The sequence below is a fragment of the Lemur catta genome, chromosome 11 (genome assembly GCF_020740605.2).
Source record: "Lemur catta isolate mLemCat1 chromosome 11, mLemCat1.pri, whole genome shotgun sequence".
In the NCBI taxonomy this organism is placed as follows: domain Eukaryota; kingdom Metazoa; phylum Chordata; class Mammalia; order Primates; family Lemuridae; genus Lemur; species Lemur catta.
In genome coordinates, this window is record NC_059138.1 from 10,186,591 (window position 1) to 10,207,477 (window position 20,887).

General features: G+C 44.3%; 1 protein-coding gene and 1 long non-coding RNA gene across 3 annotated transcripts in view; one reads left to right on the forward strand and one right to left on the reverse strand.

The window, feature by feature from the left end:
* LOC123646991 overlaps positions 1-20,887 on the forward strand; it is an 82,384-nt gene that overhangs the window by 24,697 nt on the left and 36,800 nt on the right. The window lies entirely within an intron of this gene.
* Positions 142-1,263, reverse strand: LOC123646988 (olfactory receptor 6V1). The gene has a single exon (XM_045564158.1). The coding sequence runs from the start codon at positions 1,208-1,210 to the stop codon at positions 182-184; it is 1,029 nt and encodes a 342-aa protein (XP_045420114.1). The 5' UTR covers positions 1,211-1,263; the 3' UTR covers positions 142-181.

The following is a 20,887-nucleotide window of genomic DNA, read 5'->3' on the forward strand; positions in this document are numbered from 1 at the left end:
TGTCAGTGGGTGTGGGGAGCACACGGTGGCCTGTGAGGGCTTCAGGCCAGACAGGGGCTCACTGTAGTCATCACTCAGAGGCACAGAGGAAGAGACTTAAGGAAACTGGACAGTGGTCTTCCCACCTGTGGGCACTCTGCCTTCTCACGGAACTGCCCGAGCCCGGCCAGGTCCCTCGGGCTCATAACGGTGCCCCGTGAGGGCCTTTCAGCCTCTGCATCTGCCCCCGGAGCACTGTCCTGACTGTCTCGTTGCGGAAGGTGAGGATGAACGGATTGAGGAAGGGGGTGAGGACTGAAGTCACCAAGGCTACGATCTTGTTGACTTCCACCGAGTGTGCTTTGCCAGGCCTGACATACAGGAAGATGGTGCTGCTGTAGCCAATGAAGACCAGCGTGAGGTGAGACCCGCACGTGGAGAAAGCCTTCTGGCGGCTGCTGGCAGAGGGCATCCGCAGCACAGTGGTCACGATGTACCCATAGGAGATGAGGGTCACCAGGAAGGAGCTGAGGACAAAGGCCAAGGCCATCACAAAGTCCCAGAATTCCAGCAGATGAGTGTCAGAGCAGGACAGCTGCAGCAGAGGCGCATTGTCACAGAAGAAGTGGTTAATGACGTTGCCGTGGCAATAGCTGAGATGAGCTCGGGAGAGGACGCTGGGTACCATGGCGAGGAAGGGAGCTGCCCAGGCAGCCCCAGCCAGCCGGAGACACACGGCCCAGCTCATCAAAGTGCCGTAGCGCAGTGGGTGGCAGATGGCCACAAAGCGGTCAAGGGCCATGTCTGCCAGGATGAGGAAGGAGGTGGAACCCAGGGAAAAGTAAAAGTAGAACTGGACCATGCAGCCAGTGAAGGAGATGACTTTGAGGGGGACCAGCAGGTCTGAGAGCATCCTGGGCACTGTAGTCACGGTCACCAAGATCTCCAGCAGGGAGAAATTGCCCAGGAAGAAGTACATGGCCGTATGTAGGTGGGTGTCAGCTATGACCATGACGATGATGATGGTGTTTCCCAGGAAGGCGAGGAGATGGAGCACGAGGAAGGGGCCATACAGAAGGACCTGCAGCTCACCGAAAGAGGAGAAGCCCACGAGGACAAATTCAGAGGGTCGGCTCAGATTTGCCATGATCCGGCGCAGGGTTCCTGCATGTAAGGGAGACCAGAGGCAGAGATGCAGAGGCAGAGACAGAGAGATAAAGACAGAGGACATTGACCATGAAGCAGGGATAGGCAGGGACTGAGACAGAGCACGGGGAGGGCAAGGCAAGCAGGCAAACAGAAGGACAGAGGGAAAGAGCAATAAAGGAAGAACAAAACAAGGAGATGAGAATCACAGAGAAACAGTCGGGGAGTCAGAGGGTGAAAGATGTGGCCAGCCACTGACAGGGAGAGAGAAAGCCAGAGAGAAGCAGACTGAGACAGATCACACAGCACAGCCCTCGACATTAGGGAGAAAGCAAGAAGGAAACAGGAGAGGAACAGGGAAGGGACAGAGGGGAGAGAACCAACAGGGGAGGGGGAGAAATAGGGAAGGAGAGGGAGCGGATTAGTGCCCAACACCCAGACCCCCCATGTGTAGGCCGGCGCTGGGTGTCTGCGTCCTGCCCCACAGGTTGTGCACCAAGACTCCTTTTGAAGGGACCCTGCAAATCTTTCTGGGCTGTCTCTCTGAGGACCCTCACTCATTCACATTTCCTTAGCTATGATCATGAAATTAGCAGCAAGTCAGAGTTGTGAGTCAATAAATTAGCTTCCTTTAGAGCAGCCTTCTGCTTTGGGTTTGCAAACACTGAGAGCAGAAAGGGCACAGGCGGTCAGGGCGATAGGTCTGGGATCCCAGGCGGCAGCTGTGCCAGGCCCACGCGGTCACTAGCGGGCTACCTGAGGGCGCTGCGCTCCCCTCCGCAGTGGCAGGGTGTGAGCGGTGGAGTGGCACTGCCTGTGTTTGCATCTGGCTCGTGCTTGTCACAGGCTATAAATCTGCTCCTTTCTGTCCCCTGCTCTCTCTGAGTCGCAGTTTGCTCAGCTATAAAATGAAGATAATGATAGCACTTCACCTCTACAGGGATTGTAAAATTAAATCAATACACTACTTAGTACAGTGGCTGGCACATACCAGGTCCTCAACAGTTGTGTCATTGTCATCGTTCTCATAGCAGTGGCTGTCCATGAAACCCACATTTTCTTCGTCCATCATCTCCCCACACTTTAATGCCAACTTGCGGGGTGTGTGTGTGCATGTGTGTGAATATCTCAAAAGCATTATACTGGTCCTTAGAATTTTGGCTCACTAAAAGGTTAGTTTAACATATTTTAGACACAATGCAACATAAGTATTACAACACAAACTATTAGGAGTGCAGAGAGTGAAGCTGTGTATAGACATACGCTGGCCCTTTCTCTGGCCCCACAGAAGCTTCACCTGAGGCTGTGTCCTGGCTACCTAGAATGGCATTCCAATTTAGAGAAGCCTCATACCCAGGCCACTGACACACCTTATCAGTAGATCTAAAATCTATGCCAGCACTGACTGAATTCAAACCCAGTCATTATGTCTGTGTTGCACAACAACCTGGTAACAGAAACTTAAGCCACTCACCTTAGCCTCTGAGCACAGGGTCTTCTCCTTAAGCTGCTCTCATTAGGTATCCATGCCCAGACTTCTGCCTCTCAGGTCCTCTCTGTGACATGAGTGACATCAAACATGCAGTCCTTGGCCCTTGGGTGGTGTCTGTCTTGCAGTTGGTAGGGGTGGAGGGGAGCTTTGTGCACATCTGGGAAGTGATGGTACCTGGCACGGATGAGTGAGCTAAAACATCACCAGTTCTCATGCTGATTTCCTAAGTCAAAGACTACCCAGTCTCACAACAGAGCCCGGGGCAGCAGCATCGATGTGGGGCTGCAAGATGGGAAGGAAGGCCTTTCTCTCCCGAGTGTTCTCTGTCCACTATGTCTCCTTGTCCTCTGATTCTTGATGATGTTTGAAGCTGAGCTTGTGCTAGATGAGAAACTTAAGACTCCAGCAAAGCGTTCTCTAAAGAGCCCTCTAGGGACTTCTGAGACACTGACGTTACTCCCTGGAATAATGAGACATCCTCTGTTTCGAGGAAGTAACATTTGAGAAAAAGATCTGAATGAAGAAAGGGATAGAGACCTAGATACACCTAAGCAGCTGGTGTCTTAGGATCAGTTCCTTGGCAGTATTTCCTGGTCCTTCCCTTCCGTTTAGGACCATGAAAGAAAAATGGTATCATGGAAAAAGCACAAATGAATGTCCCCAGTGGGACTACATTTATGGCAGGCTGGGTATGTGGCAAGGGCTGGACCCAGAGTCCCAGAGCTTCTATTTGGAGAGACATTTTGTCTCCCTCCCAGACCCAGGGTTTTGGGATCTAGGGAGGAGGGGAGTGGAGGTCCTGGACCAGGGCACCTTCTTGTCTGAATTCTCCAGAGTGTCATCTAGGAAAGCTTAGGAATCAAAACAGTAAGCCCAAGAGGAGATCTCTGCCTCACAGGGGCAGGGCTCTTGACAGACATATCTTAGGACCTGGCCAGGTTGAAGGCCTTGTCTCCAACTCCTGTGAGAAGATACAAGAGATGCACCCTGGGGACAAGGGTGAAGGGACTATGGTGAGGCCCACTGCAAGGCACAAGCTCCCTAGTAAACTCTAAGTCACAGTTCTGCATCTCAGAGCCATGCAGACCTTAGGGATGACACCCAATTCAACCTTGCCCACATCCACAGACAGAAATAAGGACGCAAAGATGTCAAGCAAAAGCTTTCCAATGAAAATAGAGCAAATGGGCCCCTAGTTTAAGAACAACCAGAGCTGGGGGGTGGGGAGAGTTGGTCAGGTCATCTTTCTGTAGGACCTGAGCCTGGAACTGAGTTTTTAGGGCTGACCCATTGATAGCAAAGAGAAATTTAGGTCATTTAGGATCGGAATAGAGGATGGTATGGAGAGGAGTGTGTTGCCGACAGGCAGACGGGTCCCGGCAGGGCTGGAGGCAGGATGTCCTGAGAATCGAAAGACGAGTGTGTAGGCTGGACTGATGTGGGCCTTCACGACTATCGGTTTTCTATTGCTTCTGCAGCAATTGACCACAAATTTTCTGGCTTACACAATATAGATTCATTACCTGATGAATTCTGCAAGTCAGACATTTGACACAAGTGTCATCAGGGCTGTCTCCCCTTCTGGCGTCTCTATGCATTTTTTCAGCTTCTGGAGGCTACCCACGCTCCCTGGCTCACGGATCCCTTGCTCCGTCTTCACAGCCAGCAGCGTTTCATTTCTCCCATCTTTCCTCTGTCGTCACATCTTCCTTTGACTGAACTCAGAGGGAACTTTTTTCACTTTTACAAATACCTGGGATTAGATTCGGCCCACCTGGATCATCTAAGACGCTCTTCCCACCTCACTGTCCTTAGCTTCATCACATATGCAGAGTCACTTTTGCCATGTAAAGCAACATATTCACAACTGCCAGGGATTAGGGTTTGAACACCGTGGGGGGCCATTATTCTGTCTATCATCATGGCTGTGGTGCAGCTTTGGTGTCTGCTAAACTGCCCATCCAGCCAGGTCCATTCATCGATACACAATTGTGTTCAATCATCAATAAATATGTTGCATCAGTTCTGTTAAATGATCATAACACGGAGCAGCCTCCATAATCCAGGAGCATAATCGTGAATCCGTCCCCATTTCCTTTGAAACCAGGGGCATGTGGAACAGTGTTAATTCCTGTTTCCTCTCTGGCCTTCCCAAAGAGAAAGAGTTAGGACGGAAAGAGCTAGGGGAATTAATCTAGCGCCACTTGGTGCTGTCTCCTGGGCCTCCCTGACCTTGAAGCACCACCCACATCCTTTTTGTTAACTTCTTCTTTTGCTTGTTGAGATTACTTGGAAATACAGTCATTCTTACCGTTGAGTTGATACAGTCTGAAGTACCCTGTGGATATCTACCTTTGCCGCCTTTTCACACAGTTTATTCTCTCCTTAATGGAAATTTTCATTGTTAGTGCTTCTTTGATCCCTAGGATTCATCCCTAGGCCAGTATCCTCTCAGCCTCTGGCTGAAAAATATTCTCCACTTGTGTCTCCCACATCTCCTGGGTTGTGATCGGCTATGGCAGCTGCTTGTTCCTGTATGTGAAACCCAAGCAAACGCAGGCAGCCCAGTAAAACAAGGTAGTTTCCCTGTTGATTTTTATACTGACCTCTTTTCTGATCCTTTTCGGAAGGTGAAAACCCTTTGGGATGACAAAGTCAAAGAAGCCTTTTGGGATGTTGTGAAATGCTGCTGTCAACTAGCTCCATCAGTTTCAGGTGGGACAATCCCTATCATGAATGCTAAGGCAGCCTGGAAAATACTAACAAATATCTAAGCTAAAACGTCTTTATTTTCATCACCAAATAGTATATAATCATCACACTCAGGCCCTTGAAAGTGGGCAAGACACAAAAATGAAACACACTGGCTTATCTGTTACTGATAATCTAAGCTACTTCTTGTTTTAGTTGTTTTGTAATGAAATCATTGTTGTGTTTCTTAAAATCTATGGAAGAAAACACTTAAAGCTGGGGAGGAGCTTGAGGCAGGAGATGTAAATGCTCTCAGGGAGATTTCGATGACACCGTAACCATCTCTGAACCTGCATTTCCAAAAGCGAAAGGAAGACAGTCCAGGGAATGAAATAAAAGTGGCAGCACCTCTGCTCAGACTCTGCCCTTTCATTTTCTGGGATCTCTTGACATTTTGATGTGTATTATCAGGCTCAACCTCACAGTGCTGTGTCTGGCCACTCAGTCAGTCACACGTAATTCTCTGGTGCACTTTTTGTCCTTAGATTTGCAACATTGAATCTTGGTTCTATTGTTACTACAAAGCGTCTCTGTTTTTCTCTATATTTTGCCATAGAACCAACTTGGAGTGCCACGAGGGTGATATCTTTGGAAAGGGGTGGATGGAGAAGATGAGCAGGGGTGGAAGTATCTGATCAGATTTTAGGCCACTACTTGAGTCACCTCCTCTTTTTGTCCTTTGTGAAGGAAGGAGGCAGGTGAGGTTTGAATGACTGACTGCAGGGACCCGAATGTCCTTTCTTTATGTGCTGCAGGAGTCCTCTGTCTTCGTGGTGTTCTCCGGCTCCCAAAGCTCCACACTGCTACTCTGAGTCCTCTTGTTTTTCTGCCCCAATCTGCAGCTGTCTCTTGGCACACCTCTTTAGATGTTCCCTGCTGGTGGAGCTGAGAGTGGGAGTTTCCTCCCCCAGATCTGACTCACTCAAACATCAGGGATGGGTGGCTGCTTGTTATTGCTCAGGAATATGTAACTGATGGATTTGTAGACAGATTGGAGGAAGACATTCTCTCACATGATCATACCTGCAGGCTGCAGGCTGGAGGCAGGCAGGAAATGGATTTTTCCTGAGGGTTGATGCGGGTGACATGGAGAATGAAAGAGTCTAGCAAGAGGGTGCTTGCTTGGTGGTTGATGGAATGGGGATAAGGCAGGGCCGCCGAGTACAGTCATGTGGTTTGTGGGCTGCACAAAGGTGCTGACTGAGTGACTGAGTGACACAGAGGCTGAAGCAGCTGCATCTACTTGACGGAAGAGGCACCTATTTTATGCACAAAGATGACACTTTACTTGTCAAGCCTTGTTCTTCCCAACTACATCAGCTCAGGGGGGAACATTTTCTGAATGTATCCAAGGCTCTGATGTCGAAGGCACTGCCTTGGGCTGGTGAGAAAGAGCTGAGAGTTCACAGGAAGATGCAGAGCAAAACCTCAGCCCTTGGCTCCCCTCTGTGTACTTTCTTCATGTTCCTCCAGCCTGCCCTCCTCGTCACCTGCCACCTTCTCCCTCCCACGTTGACCCTTCATCTTGTCATCTTGCTGCTGACTCCTTTTCTGCTTTGATTTTTTATTTATAGCTCCCTTCTTCCCCCACCCCCTAGATTCCCACAGCTTTTTTCCTAGGGCTCTCCTGCCCTGACTTCTCAAGCCCTTGGCTGCCACTCAGCCCCACAGACCTGTCCTCTCCCACAGGGCCTCAGCCCCACTGTCTCTCTGCCTGTCCCTCCCTGCCACTGTCCACAAACAAACCTGTTTCCTTCCTGCATCTCAAGTGACATAATATTTCAAATTCTCCCTTTAAGTGCTATAGGAATCTGTATTAGTGATGTAGTTTTTTAAAACAAGATTTTGAAACATGAGGGTTGCAATCCTTGCAAATGGACAGTAAACAGAGTTCTGGGTTAAGGGAGAAAAATGGTTTTCCAGTTACCCATTGCCACCCCCAAAACTTAGTGCTTTAAAACAATGATGATTTTATGATGTCTCACAAATGTGTGGGTCTGGAATTCGGGCAGGGCTCGTCTAAGTGATTCTTTGGCTCCGAGTGGCATCACGCAGGATTTCAGTGACTTCACGTGGCAGATGGGCTGGTGTGGAGTTTGCTCACATGTGTGATGCCTCGGAGGAGAGGTGTGGAAGCTGGGGTTAGCTGGGCCTGTTAACTGTGTGGCCTCGCTGGCCTGGTGTTATCCGGAGAACTGGACTCGCTATGTGGCGGCTGAGGGCTCCCAGACCAAACATTCCAGCAAAAGAGGTTGACACGGCATGGCCTTTTATATCCTAGCCTCAGATGTCACATGGGGTCACTTTTGCCATACTGTATCAGTTCAAGCAATACAAGCCTGCCTAGGTTCAAGAGGAGGGGACACAGACCCATGTCTTAATGAGAGGAGTGTCAAAGAATTTGTGGCCCTTTGAGAAACCTGTTACAGATAAGCCAATACAATTTTCCCATTCTAATCCTGAGGCTGTTCCGTGTGATGTCTGCTCCCAAATGCAAGGAACATCACGAACCCCTCTCCCTTTTCACTCCCCTCCTCGGAGAGCCCAGGCTGTAGTCTGTCTTCCTTCCATGTCTGTGTACGAGGGAGGCAGACACATTGCCTGACTGGGAGATCTACATCACCCCAGTGCCGGCATCCACAGAAACACAGAAAGAACAAAATCCCTTTTTGACACCTGCACAACCTTAGGCCTCGGAAACATCTTGCTTTGTCTAGTTTTACTCCCATAACTGACCCCAGAGATAATTTTCTTTGATCTCCAAAGCAAATACTAATCATAGACTTTATCAGATAGACTTGTCACATATTTTAACATGTTTAAAAACCACACAGCACAGCCTTGATTTTGCATATATTGTGATGCATCTCTTAAAATGTGTGATAAATTTTTATTTGTGCAACATATTATTCTGTGTTAATGAATGCTTAGTTTTTAGAGTCATTTATTTACCTCTCAAAAATTTGAGACAGAAATTGATTTCAACAAGAAACAAGACTTCTAAAAAACTTCCTTCATTTGTGAAGTTTTTAACCTGCATTCTAAGAGAATGCAAGTTACCCAATTCATGCTTGTTTTTCTTTCCACAGTTATTCCTCCATATCTGAGCTGAAAGCATGAGTAAATGTTTGTGGGATATAAAAATTGATTTCAAAATATGTCTTCTATTAATATTCCAATTTGTCAAAATAAGGAAGAGACAGAGCAAGACAAATAAATCATAAATGTAATGGGCTCCACCGTTAGTCCTGACAAATATTGATGTCTCCTACACTGACTGGAATGGCTTTCAATTTTCAATTGTATTGATAACAGCTATTAAAACCAACCACTACATGGCAGAGTTTAAATTTGAATCAGGTCTGATCCCAAAGACTCTGTTCCTAATTTTCACGTTATTTTGGCTCCAACCTAAACATAAACCAAACTTGTATACTGTTTAATTGATTGCTAGTGTATGAAATATATTTTGTTCATTGCATGGGAAGAATATAAGAGACATGGGAGAAAGAGCATTCATACATACTGACTACATAACAGTTCTGGAATTAACCTATGAAGGAAGAATTATTGTATTCATTTTTTGGATAAGAATATAGAATCCCACAGAGCTTATGTCGCTCCCAAAGTTGCTGGGTCAATACATGTTGGGGGCTGAGACTGAAGCTCTGATGTTTCCAGATTCACACACTGTGCTTTTCCTCTACATCACACCAAGAATAATAATGCTATGACTGTTTCGAATATTGTGTAGCTCAGCAATGACAGAAACTGCATAACGGATATTATCCTCGCTATTTGGTAAACTAAACCTAAAATTCATGAGGAAGAGAAAAAGTCCAAAAAAAAAAAAAAACCCTTATAACGGATACAAATTGTTTACCCATATATACCCATGTTTACCCATGTCCTTTCTGGAAGTGACCCTCCCGATGGGAATACCACATATTTTTGTTTCATTGAACTCAGATGTGGCCAAGTGACTTGCTGGGGCCAGGGAGATGTGGGTGGAAGCAGCATGAGTCACTTCCTAGCAGAAGCCTTAGGAGCCAGCGTTTGATTCACCATTCTCTCTCTCTTTCTCTCTCTCTCTCTGCCTCTCTCTCTCTCTGTCTCTGTCTCTCTCTGTCTCTCCCTCTCCCTCCCTGCCACCTTTGTGTTCACGGAAGACTGTGTTAAGTGGAGCTTCTATTGGTTTGGGTCCAAGGGCTAATAATGAGCACAGCCTACAAATGATGGACAATGAGGGATGTGTATCGTGAGTGGGTTTTCTAAGTCGTTGAAATATTTGATTTGCTTATCATTTCAGCATGGCCTCGCTCTAGCAGGCGCTGCTGGCGTTCCACCCGATCCCCTCGGTGCCCGTTTATCATTTCTGTGTGAAACTCTGTGTGCCTTTGTGGTCAGAGACAGAGAAAGGCAGCGGCTCGCAGGAGAGAGTTGGAGAGAGGGAGCAAAGAGTGGGTGTGAGAATCATAAAATTGGGGGCAAGGAGTTAGAACAGCAGTAAGGGGGAGAGAGAAACACGGTGGACACAAAGGGAGAGAGAAAGCTGGAAGGAGTAAATGGCAAACAAGAGAAGCAGCAGGAGACAGACGTAGAAAAACCATGAGCAGAAGGCGGGAGAAACGCAGGCAGGAAGAGACAGAATTACGGGTTCACCCAGGAGTCCTCACTGGGGAGACGGCATTTTAGGGACCAGGAGAGGCCAGAAGCTGAATGCAGAAGCCCCCAGCGCATCTCTGCAAGGCTTTCCCGGCGCCCTCGTGCTGGGAACCCTTACTCACCACCTCATCTCCTCCGTAGGCAGCAGGGCCAGTCCATTCACGGAACTGGGGGAGCCAGAGCAGAAAGGCAGTGCCGAGATCCCCTTGGGGTGAGCACCGGCCACCTGTTTCCAGTGCCTGAGGGCATAAAGGGCATCGGGTCTTCCAGGTTCAAGCTCTAGAATCCAGGCAGACCCATCGGATGCTGCTGCTCTAACAACCCCTGAAAGACGTGTAGGATGTGGATGGCCCTGGACCTCCTGGAGCCTCCTGGCGCAAAGGGCTGCGACAGCATCTCATGCACCACCTTTCCCGGCACTACTCGCTCTCGTACGGGCTGATGGCCCATGCCTTGGACCGTCTAGGTTTACATCCTGGCACTGATGATGGCCAGTTGTATGACCTTGTGCTGATACTAATCCTCTCTGAGCAGTAAAATAAAAACAGTAGGCTAACATGGGCATCAGACTGCATAGTGGCTGTCATGTAGCAAGAGTTCATCCGCGGTTTTGCTGTGGTTATTGTTGGCACAGAAACTTCATTCTTGTTTTTTTTTTTTTGTGCGTGTTCAGTTTATCATTCTTTTTTTTTTCTTTTTTTTTTTTTGAGACAGAGTCTCGCTTTTGTTGCCCAGGCTAGAGTGAGTGCCGTGGAGTCAGCCTAGCTCACAGCAACCTCAGACTCCTGGGCTTAAGTGATCCTACTGCCTCAGCCTCCCGAGAAGCTGGGACTACAGGCATGCGCCACCATGCCCGGCTAATTTTTTTTTTTTCTATATATATTTTAGTTGGCCAGATAATTTCTTTTTTTTTTTTTTTTTTTTATTTCAGCTCATCATGGGGGTACATAAGTTTAGGTCATATACATTGTCCATGTCCCGCCCATCCCCCTGAGTCAGAGTCCCAAGCGCGTCCGTTCTCATTCTCCAGACAGTGCGCCTGGCACTCATCATGTAGTCATACCTCCATCCCCTCTCCGCCCCCCCCCACCTCCCCGGGTCTGCACCTTCAAGCATGACCATTCCCCAGAGGGTGTGCAACGCACTCGTCATGTAGGCATACACCCATCCCCTCCCCCGACCCCCCATCCCAGTCTGATATCCAATTGGTATCCTTCCCCGATGTGCATTTAGGTGATGATCAGGGAAACCAGTTTTCTGGTGAGTACATGTGATGCTTGAAACTTCATTCTTGTTGGCACTTCTAACCTAACCACCCCTCCTTACCGTGAAAGTGGGGAGGTGTTCACACAGCCCTGTGTGGGCACACTATCATATTTCTTTCAGGCTGCGCATTTTAACTATAGTTAACTGAACAGATACTTTTAGATATCCCCAAATAACAAAGAAAATCAGAAATGAAAATAGCAAGCTTGAGAGTGGAGCAAATGGAGCCCTAAGGAGACACACTCGAGCTGTCTCTCCAGAACCAGGGACATCTTCCCAGAGCCGGGCCCTGGTCCCCAGCAACGGCATCCATCACAGAAGGGAATCTATATCCCTAAGCAAGAGCATGCGACCTTCTGACAGTCCTTAACAGCGAGTCTGGACTCTACACCCGTTCTCGACTAAATCTAAGCCCGGTCCTTATATTCGTACTGCTCCTGACTCCTTCAGTCTCCAGATGCCCCCAGTGCGTCTCAGCTCATAAACACAGTGCAGGGAGCTTTTCTTACGTGCTCGCATTAGGCCATTCACTGCTGGAGGCCCAGAGTTTGACACAGAGATATGAGACCCTTAGGGTTGGGGCAGATACTTCACAAGTTAAAATGTGTCCAAACCTTCTATTGAATTCCTGTTGAACAGACTCACCATTTCCCTCTCTACAACCCGGGGGAGCAGTGTCCGTGATTGACGTAGGGCTGGAGAGAGGGAATGGGGTCAGCAGGGAAATCAGACGCGAACAGTCCTCTTGCCGTCCTTTGCTCCCAAGGTTGAGTGTCCCTGGCGCTGTTTACTCACTCTGTTTCTAAACCTTTGGAGTCTTGCTGACTTTCAGAACTGAACTGGGCCAGACGGGAAACTTGAGACTCTAGCAGGGTGCTCCTGGTGAGGGTGACAAGGGAAAGCAAGTGGCCCTCTGGGTTTGTATAATGCTGACGTTCTGCTGAAACTAACAGTGGGTACACTGTTCTCAGCACCCAAAGGCAGGTAGAAATCAGCTCCAGCCTCTGTCTCCAGGATGTGTATGAGTGGTGGGGGCTTTAGAGTTAGGTCTGCGTTTGAAATTTAACATTTGCATAGTAGATACTCACTAAGCATTCATTGAATGAATGTATCCTGGGTAAAAATCTGGAATGTTATCCCATAAAAATATCTCCAGTATTATGGGGATAGTAATGCCTCCCTCATAAGGTTATTTTCAGAATTTCAATGTGAGAAATCTTATGTAAAGCACTAGTACTAGTCTTCTTGGAAATGTCTCCTCATTTAACATGCTCTTCTGCACAACAAATGTTAATAAGTTGAGAGGAGCCAGCCAAGGTTTGCTCAATAGAAATGTCCTTCTCCAGCCCTGTCCCTTCTGCTGGTCTCTCTGGGCTGCCTATTCCAGTGCTGCAGGGTGAATGCCACTCTGGAGCTTCAGGATCCCAATTGTGAGGTCCACCCCAGCCACTCGGTCCCAAAGGGCCAAGTCCCCTTGGCAGCCCATCAACCATCCCAGGCACTGAGATTGTCAGAGATTCATTCCCGTGGTATTTATTGAGCATCTATTTTATGCCAGTATGTCATTTATTCAGCTCAAAGCACATGTCTTTGATTATGAGCTACAATAATCTTCAAAATACATTTCTTTGAGCCTTAAAATCTCAGAGCTGGCAGGATCCTTAGAGGTTACTCCAGCCTCCTTTATCCAGTGCTTCAGTCCTTGCCAAAAGCAACTCTCTCCCCTCATAGAAGGCTGAGGTAGGGGTCAGGAATCCCTGGTCACTCATCCCAGCTCAGCCGGTAACTTGCTGCATGACCTTAGCAAGTCACTCAATCTCTCCAAGTTTCAGGTTCATCATGTGTAAAATGAAGTGTTAGAAGACATTATCTTCCATTGCTGATATTGTCTGGCCCTTATTAATGTCATTAGTCATTCTAATCTCTTGTTTCTGCACACCCAAATATGGACACTCTCCTTGCCCCAGCCCAGATAGAGGAGATGTTTTTTTTGCCGTGGCAGGTCTTCAGGTTGGTTTTATGGGGTGTCTCTCTCTCTCCCTCCCTCCCTCCCTCTCTCTCTCTCTCCCTCCCCCTTCCCTGTATTCCAGAAATGTGTCTTGCATTCACAGAATACCTGGAAACACCACAACCCTGGATCTATATTCCATGCTTCCAAAAAAATAAGTTCCAGATGGTTCAAACAGATTTGAATGTAAAAAGTAACAAATGGGAAATTTTATCTTTTCGAATTACCTTAGCGTGTGAACATAGGCTTTTCTAAGGAAAACATGAATCCCAGGAGACTAAAAGACTGTTAAATGTAATTGCATAAGAATGAAATATTTATGCATAATAAAAACAAAATATAAAAACAAACACATGAAATAAAGTTTATTTGATTATACATAAAATCCTCTTATAAACCTATAATTTTATTAAAGAGATACAAATAATTTTTAAAATTATGGAAAGAGCTCAATTTTACTCAAAATTAAAGAACAGAAAATGTAATAAGAATAGTTTTTGAGTAACAGGTTTTCAGACAATGTGCTTAAGATACAGCAGTGAATGGAGTTGACACAGACTGTTCCCTGATGGAGCATATTTGATGAAGATATTACTATATATTATAAAAATACGTATGCACACACAAAAGCACACACGCATGTACCATTACAAATAGTGAATCATTTTGAGAAAGACACTCCCTGGTTATCTCAGCTCTGGGAGTGATCTTTGGAACATTTCGGTAGTGGTGGGAGGGAGAAGTTTGGACAGAGCTGTGAGGAGGCTGCAGCAGAGGCTTAAATCCCACTGGGAGCTGGAGTGCCAGGATGGCTGTCCAGTTGTCCTGAACTGGAACTTGGGGCCTGGGCATTTACAACCTGGCATCAATAGGCCACTGGATGCAGGCTGCCTTAGTGGAAGGGCTATCACCTCGGGAGAGGCATTTCTCTTTGAGTGGGGGCAACTTCTGGGGTGAGCCTCAGCTGTGGGCTGGTGGAATGGGTCTCTTGGTTCTGAATGGGGTGTGGACAATGCCCTGGGGCATCTACTCTAGGGGTGTTTGGAAGGCCCCTGGCAGGGACCCTGAGCGTGTCTGCGGGGTGAGGAGAAGCATCTGCAAGACAGTGATCGCTAACTGGCTCTTTTGCTAACTATACTGAGTTCGGGGGGAAAAGGGAAAGAGTGCTTAAGAGGTGGAGCAGTGTGCACCCTAGCCTGGGAAGGGACCGGAGGAACGCCAGTGTTTGCGGACAGAGGAGTGACGCAAGATGCACATTGATGCCCTGATATTTCAGATGAGAAAACCAAACCCAGAGGGGTGAAAGCTCACACTGAATATCACACAGCTAATAAGTATGAAAAGGAATTGGCATTCAGGTCTCCAGATTCCAATTTAAATGGTTTATGCATGATCTTATACAATCTTGAAATCCTTTCACTTTCACCAGAGATGTTGTATGCCTTAAAATGGTGCTCTCAATGTTATAGGCTCTGTTGGTGGGAAGTATCTGTCTTTGTTTTTACAACAACAACAAAAAAATAAATCTATTCCCTTAAATAGAAGGGAACACTCAAGCAGGTGTTTGAAGAAAGTTGCTCAAAAATGTTTTGATAGAACTTGGCCAAAGAGACATCCGTTTGGGGAAAGATCCAAGAGTTATTTGTCATACTCTGATACCCATTAGGGTCACACAAGCTCTTTACCCGCCTGCTTTCTCTTTCACTCCCCGCCTTCTCCAGCACACCCCACAGCAGATTCTGCTTCCCTCACTTTGTCATCCCTCACGACATATTCTAGTCGCTTTCTGGGTCACTCCCTTGTCATCTTCACCTGCCTTTGCACCTCGTCAGGCCCCAGCGATGAGCTACATCCTCTGTCATATAGTTTGGATTTATTTTTAAAAAAATATTCTCAACTTTATTAAGGTTCAATTGTATGCAATAAATGTGGCCATTTACTTTATTTCACTTTTTATTTTTAATTGATACCTAATAATTGTACTTATTTATGGGGTACATGTGCTATTTCAGTACATGTATATAATGCGTAGTGATCAAATCAGGATAACTGGAATATCCACTACCTCAAGCATTGTTCACTTCTTTGTGTTGGGAACATTCAGATTCCTCTCCTCTAGCTATTTTGGAATGTACAATAAATTGCTACAGTGTGCTACAGAACACTAGAACTTCTTCTTCCTATCTACCTTCCTATCTACCTTCCTATTTTGTTACTCATTAATCCATCTCTTCCTGTCCCCCTCCCCGTCCTACCCTTCCCAAACTCTGGTAATCACTGTTTTACTCTCCATTTCTATGAGATCAACCTTTTTAGCTCCCACATACGAGTGAAAACATGTGATATTTGTCTTTCTGTGCCTGGCGTATTCACTTAGCATAATGCCTATTTTTATGGCCAAATAGTATTCTATTCTATATATATATATAACACATTTTCTTCATCCACTCATCCATTGATGGACACTATTGTTGATTCCATATCTTGGATATTGTGAATGGTGTAGTGCAGACACTCTAAGCCCACATTTCAATGAGGTTTTTTTTCTCTCTTGCCCGGGCTTGAGTGCAGTGTTGTCATCATAGCTCACTGCAACCTCAAATTCCCAGGCTCAATCAGTCCTCCGGCCTCAGCCTTCCAAGTAGCTGATACTACAGGTGCACACCACCGTGCCTGGCTACTATTTGTTTTTGTCTATTTGTTGCCCAGGCTGGTCTCAAACTCCTGGCCTCAAGTGATCCTCCCATCTTGGCTTCCTAAAGTGCTAGGATTACAGGTGTTAGCCACTATGCCTCACCAGAGTTTTTAAATATTTATGCACATATCTAATCTCCACCACAATCAAATTATTAAACATATTCATCATTCAAAAAATTTCTTTGGGCCCCTTCCAAGTCAATTTCCATTCCCAACCCCAGCCTCAGGCAACTATTTTTTTTCTGTTATTGTATATGAGGTTTTTCCATCTCTTGAGTTTATTAATGGAATAATAGAGCATGGACTTTATGTCTGGATTCTTTGGCTTAACATGATCTTTTAAAGAATCACTCATAACCCATGATGATGCATTTATTGATAATTCATTTCTTTTTATTGCCTAGTAGTATTACATTGTACGGATTTACCATAATTTATTTGTTCTTTCACCTATTAATTATTTGGGTTGTTTGCAGTTTGTTATGAATAAAGCTGCTATTAGCATTCATAAACAAACTTTTCTTGTGAACATATATTTTCATTTATCTTGGGAAAATATCTGAGTGAAATTGCAGGAATGTATGGTAAGTGCATGTGTAACTGTTGTTGTTTGTACCATTGTACGTTCCCACCAGCAGTGTGTGAGCATTGCAGTCACTCCACATCTTCACTGACACTTAGTGTGCTTAAAATCAATTGCAGATGTCTGTTTGGTTCTGTGTCTAAATTCTCTATTTTATTTGTCTATTTGTTTATTGATCTACATGATATTATGCCAAAGACCACACTGTCTTAATGACTGTAGCTTTAGAGCCAGTCTCAAAATTAGATATTGTGAGCCCCTCAGATTTCTTTTTCAAAATTGTTTTGGCAATTCTAGGTCCTTCACATTTATTTATAAATTTTAGAGCCAGCTTTTGTATGTTAACAAAAAGCCTCCTGGAACTTTGATTAAAATTACATTGAATCTATAGACTAATTTGGAGAGAATTGACATTCTAACAAAATTGAGTCTTCTGATTTATGATAATAGAATATTTTACCATCTATTTAAGTCTTCCTTAATTTATCTCAGCAATGTTTTATAGTTTTAAGTGTACAGGTCTTACATATAGCTTATTAATATATCACTTAATTTTCTTCATGTTTTCAGATGTTATCAACATTGTATTATTTATTTCCATTTCCAATGTTCATTACCAGTATATAGAAATACCATAAATTTTTGCATATTTATCTTTTATCCCATGACCTTGATAATTACATTTATTTGTTCTAGTGAACTTCTTAGGGTTTTCAACATATAAGACTATGTAATTCGCAAATAAAGGATTTTATTCCTTTATTTCCTAACTGTATGATTTTTATTTCATTTTCTTATTTTATTGAATTGGCTAGCATTTCCAATACAATGTTGAATAGAAATGGTGAGAACAGATATCCTTGCCTTGCTTGCTATCTCAGAAGGAAATCTTAAGTCTTTATCAGTAAGTTTGATGTTAGTACCAGGTTTTATTCTTTTGATAGATTATATTTATCAGTTTGAAGAAAATCCCTTTTGTTCCTAGTTTGCTTAGAATTTTTAATCAAGGGATGTTGATTTTTGTCAAATGCCTTTTATGCCCCTATTAAAATGATCATAATTTTTTCTCTTTCTGTTAACATGGTGAATTATATTGGTTAATCTCCTAATGTTAAACCAACCTTGCATTTCTGGGATAAAATCACTACTTTGTTTTGGTTCACTATCCTGCCTGCATATTACTGGATTGGATTTTTCTAATATTTTGTTAAGGACTTTGCATCTGTATTTATGAGGAATAATGGTTTGTTGATTTATTTTTTTGTGATGTCTTTGATATTAAAATAATTCGGGTCTTATAAAGTGAATTGACCAAAGTGAGAAGTGTTCCCTTCTCCTCAATTTTCTAGTAGATTTTGTGTGGGATTGGTATCATTTCTTCCTTAAATATTTAATAGAATACACCAGTAAAACCACCTGGATCTGCCATTTTCTGTGTGGGGAGGTTTTTAATTGTGAGTTCAATTTATTTAATATATTTGGAAATATTCAGTTGTTTCATTTATTTTTGAGTCAGTTTTGGTCATTTTTATCATTCAAAAGATTTTCTGTTTCATCAAGTTTGTCAATTGATTTCTCTTAAAACTTGTTTTATTTATTTTTGTTATTGTCTTTTTTTGACATAAAAAGAAAATAATATATTTACATAGGACTAGAAAATTTTAGTCATGCCTTTGTCACATAGTAGGCAAGAAAAACCAGAGCTCACCTATTATATAATCTTAATGATTGTGTGAGTCAATCCAAAATCTTCAGAGTATAATTTGGTGGCAATATCTTCAATACGTCTGCATATTGACCTAGAAATTCCAACTCTAGGGATTTATTCCAGAAATATAATTGTGTATGTACTTATAAATATCTAAGAATATTATACCATCATTTTTCATAATAAAAAATAGAAATGACAAAAATTGATCAATACACTGCCAGCTAATAAAGAATAGGGCATTCATACAACGAAGTTAAATGGAAAAAAACAGAGAGGTAGGTTAATATGTGTTAATATGTGAAGGTATCTTTTATATGTTGTTAAGTGAGGGAGAAAAGATTGCAAATAGATTTTCACACCCTTTAAAAAAAAGCATATGGAGATATATGCTTAGAAAATTTCTCTAAAATTATATGGCAACTGGTTGAGTTTGGGCAATTTAAGGAATTGGAAGGAAGATTATTCCCAATTTATACTCATAGGCACCAACTGACATTCTCAGATTTAACAGGTATACTTAAAATGAAACCCAAAATTCAGATGAATGTTTTATAACTCTCACTTTTTCTGTCTTACTCCAGCACCAAGCATATTTCCAATTTACATTTTGTCAGCTCTTCCAGGTTGTGAATATAACTGCCTACACAGGATGTCCTTATGCTCTCTCCACTTTGAGGTGTCCCAGCTGGTAATCAGGGACTTGCTATGGAAGAATCTTGCTCGAATGCATACAAATGCACATATGTTCAGAAGAGTGAAAACCTGAAGCAGTAACACAGAGTGGAGTTAGATTTAGGGGTAGAACCTCCCTACAGCATTCTGTAGGGGCCATGGAACTAGGAGCAGGAGCCTCTGTAAAATGAATGAAGGAGTCATCAGGCTTTGTAGGGGGTTTTTGGTGAAGTTAAGGCTTGACAGAAGTCAATGCACAGGCTTGTGGAGACATTGGTGCATGTTTTAGAGGCCAATTGTGGTATCTCCTGTTGGGGGATGGGGATGATTTTGGCTCCAAATAACTAAGAGAATTTTGGGAAAATCCTGGGATAAAGGCAGAGGGGGTGAACTGCTTAGAGTCTGAGACATCTTCTGGAAATCTAGACTTGAGCTTTGGGGGAAGGCAGCCCTGATATTAAGAAGTCCCTGATAGGCAAGACTTCACATTTTCCCACTAAACAAAAACTTTCAAAAGTTCTAAAACTTAATTGGTCAAAAATTGAACTAAACAAAAAGTTTGTTTTGTTCTCCCCATACTGATTGCCTGGGGACTCCCCAGCTCTGGACTAATTAAAAGAAGTACCTCAGTGACTAAGTCCCCTTGGGAAGGAGGGAAGTGGAAGGGAAGAAAAGAGAGGGAAAGACTCTCAACCCTGCACAACACCACTATTTCTGGACTTTTCTCTAAGCTCCTCTATGAGGATAATTTTCTCCTTCACCATGAATGGGGCCAGCAGTCACTTGCTCTGGCCCCTGTGCATGGCTTAGCACTGGCCCGGCTGGAGTTGGCCTCAGCTGAGCCTGAGAGAACATTGGAAGTGGTGGTGAAGCCTTTCCATAAAGGCGAGTGTCTTCTCAAGGGCTTTTCTCTGTGGAAAAGAGAGTAAAAGAGGATCAGGATGGGAGGTTCTAGGCCTGCCTGCCTTCTAGATCCTGAAGCAGCAGATTGTGTGCAGAGAGCACTTTCAGCTCTTCTCTGACCCACTGCTGGACACACACAGCTCTCTGACATTAGTCAGGGGCCTTCTCTCATTTTTCTTCATCTACTGCTGGTTATCTAGATGTGTAGGAAAGCGGACCTCGGAGCTCTCCCACCAATTCTGTCCTTCAAGGACTGTTTGCCCAACAGTAAAACAGCCACAGAGATATGGAGAGGGTTGCCTCAGGAGGGGAAGGGTGGAAGAGAGAATAGTAACATGATGCAGGAAGGGAAACCAAGTAGAGTTGCATTGAGGGGATATTGCCTCACTAGCCCCGGCCAGGACAAATGTTATTTAATCATATATCATCCATCCATCCATCCATCCATTGTCTACTAAAAATTTTCAGCACTACTTATTTGGCCCAAGAATATTTTGTATGTATAAATTTTATGTGCCAGTCTTGGAACACAGGGTTGAAGAAGATGTGTTCTTGCCCTTATGGAGTTTAAGTTCTAATGTCATAGGTGAACAATAAATGAATAAAATTATATGTCCAACCCCATTTCCTTGCTTTATTTTTTTCTCTGTGGCATGAACAATAAACCAACATCTCACATATTTTACGTACATGTCTTGTGTGTGGTCTAGCCCCCACTCCCTCCCGATATTTAGGCTCCACAGGGCAGGCATTTGTGTTTGTTCTGTTCATGACTACATTTGCTTAATGTTAAATGAAGGAATGAATTGAACAATTAGATATATAATATCAGGTAATAACAAGTGCTGTGAAGAAAACTGAAGTTCTGTTTTGGGTAGGGTGATCAGAAAGAGTCCTTTGAAGTGGTGACATTTGAGTGACGGGATAAATAAAGTGAGAAGCAGAGAGCCCGGCATCCTAAGCAGCCAATGGCCTTAGATCTATTCCTGTCTGTGCCAGCTACCGTCTTTTCTT

What these genes read in the sequence shown, in the direction of transcription:
- LOC123646988 (XM_045564158.1), bottom strand. Translation starts at nt 1,210, where the DNA reads ATGTCCTCTGTCTTTATCTCTCTGTCTCTGCCTCTGCATCTCTGCCTC.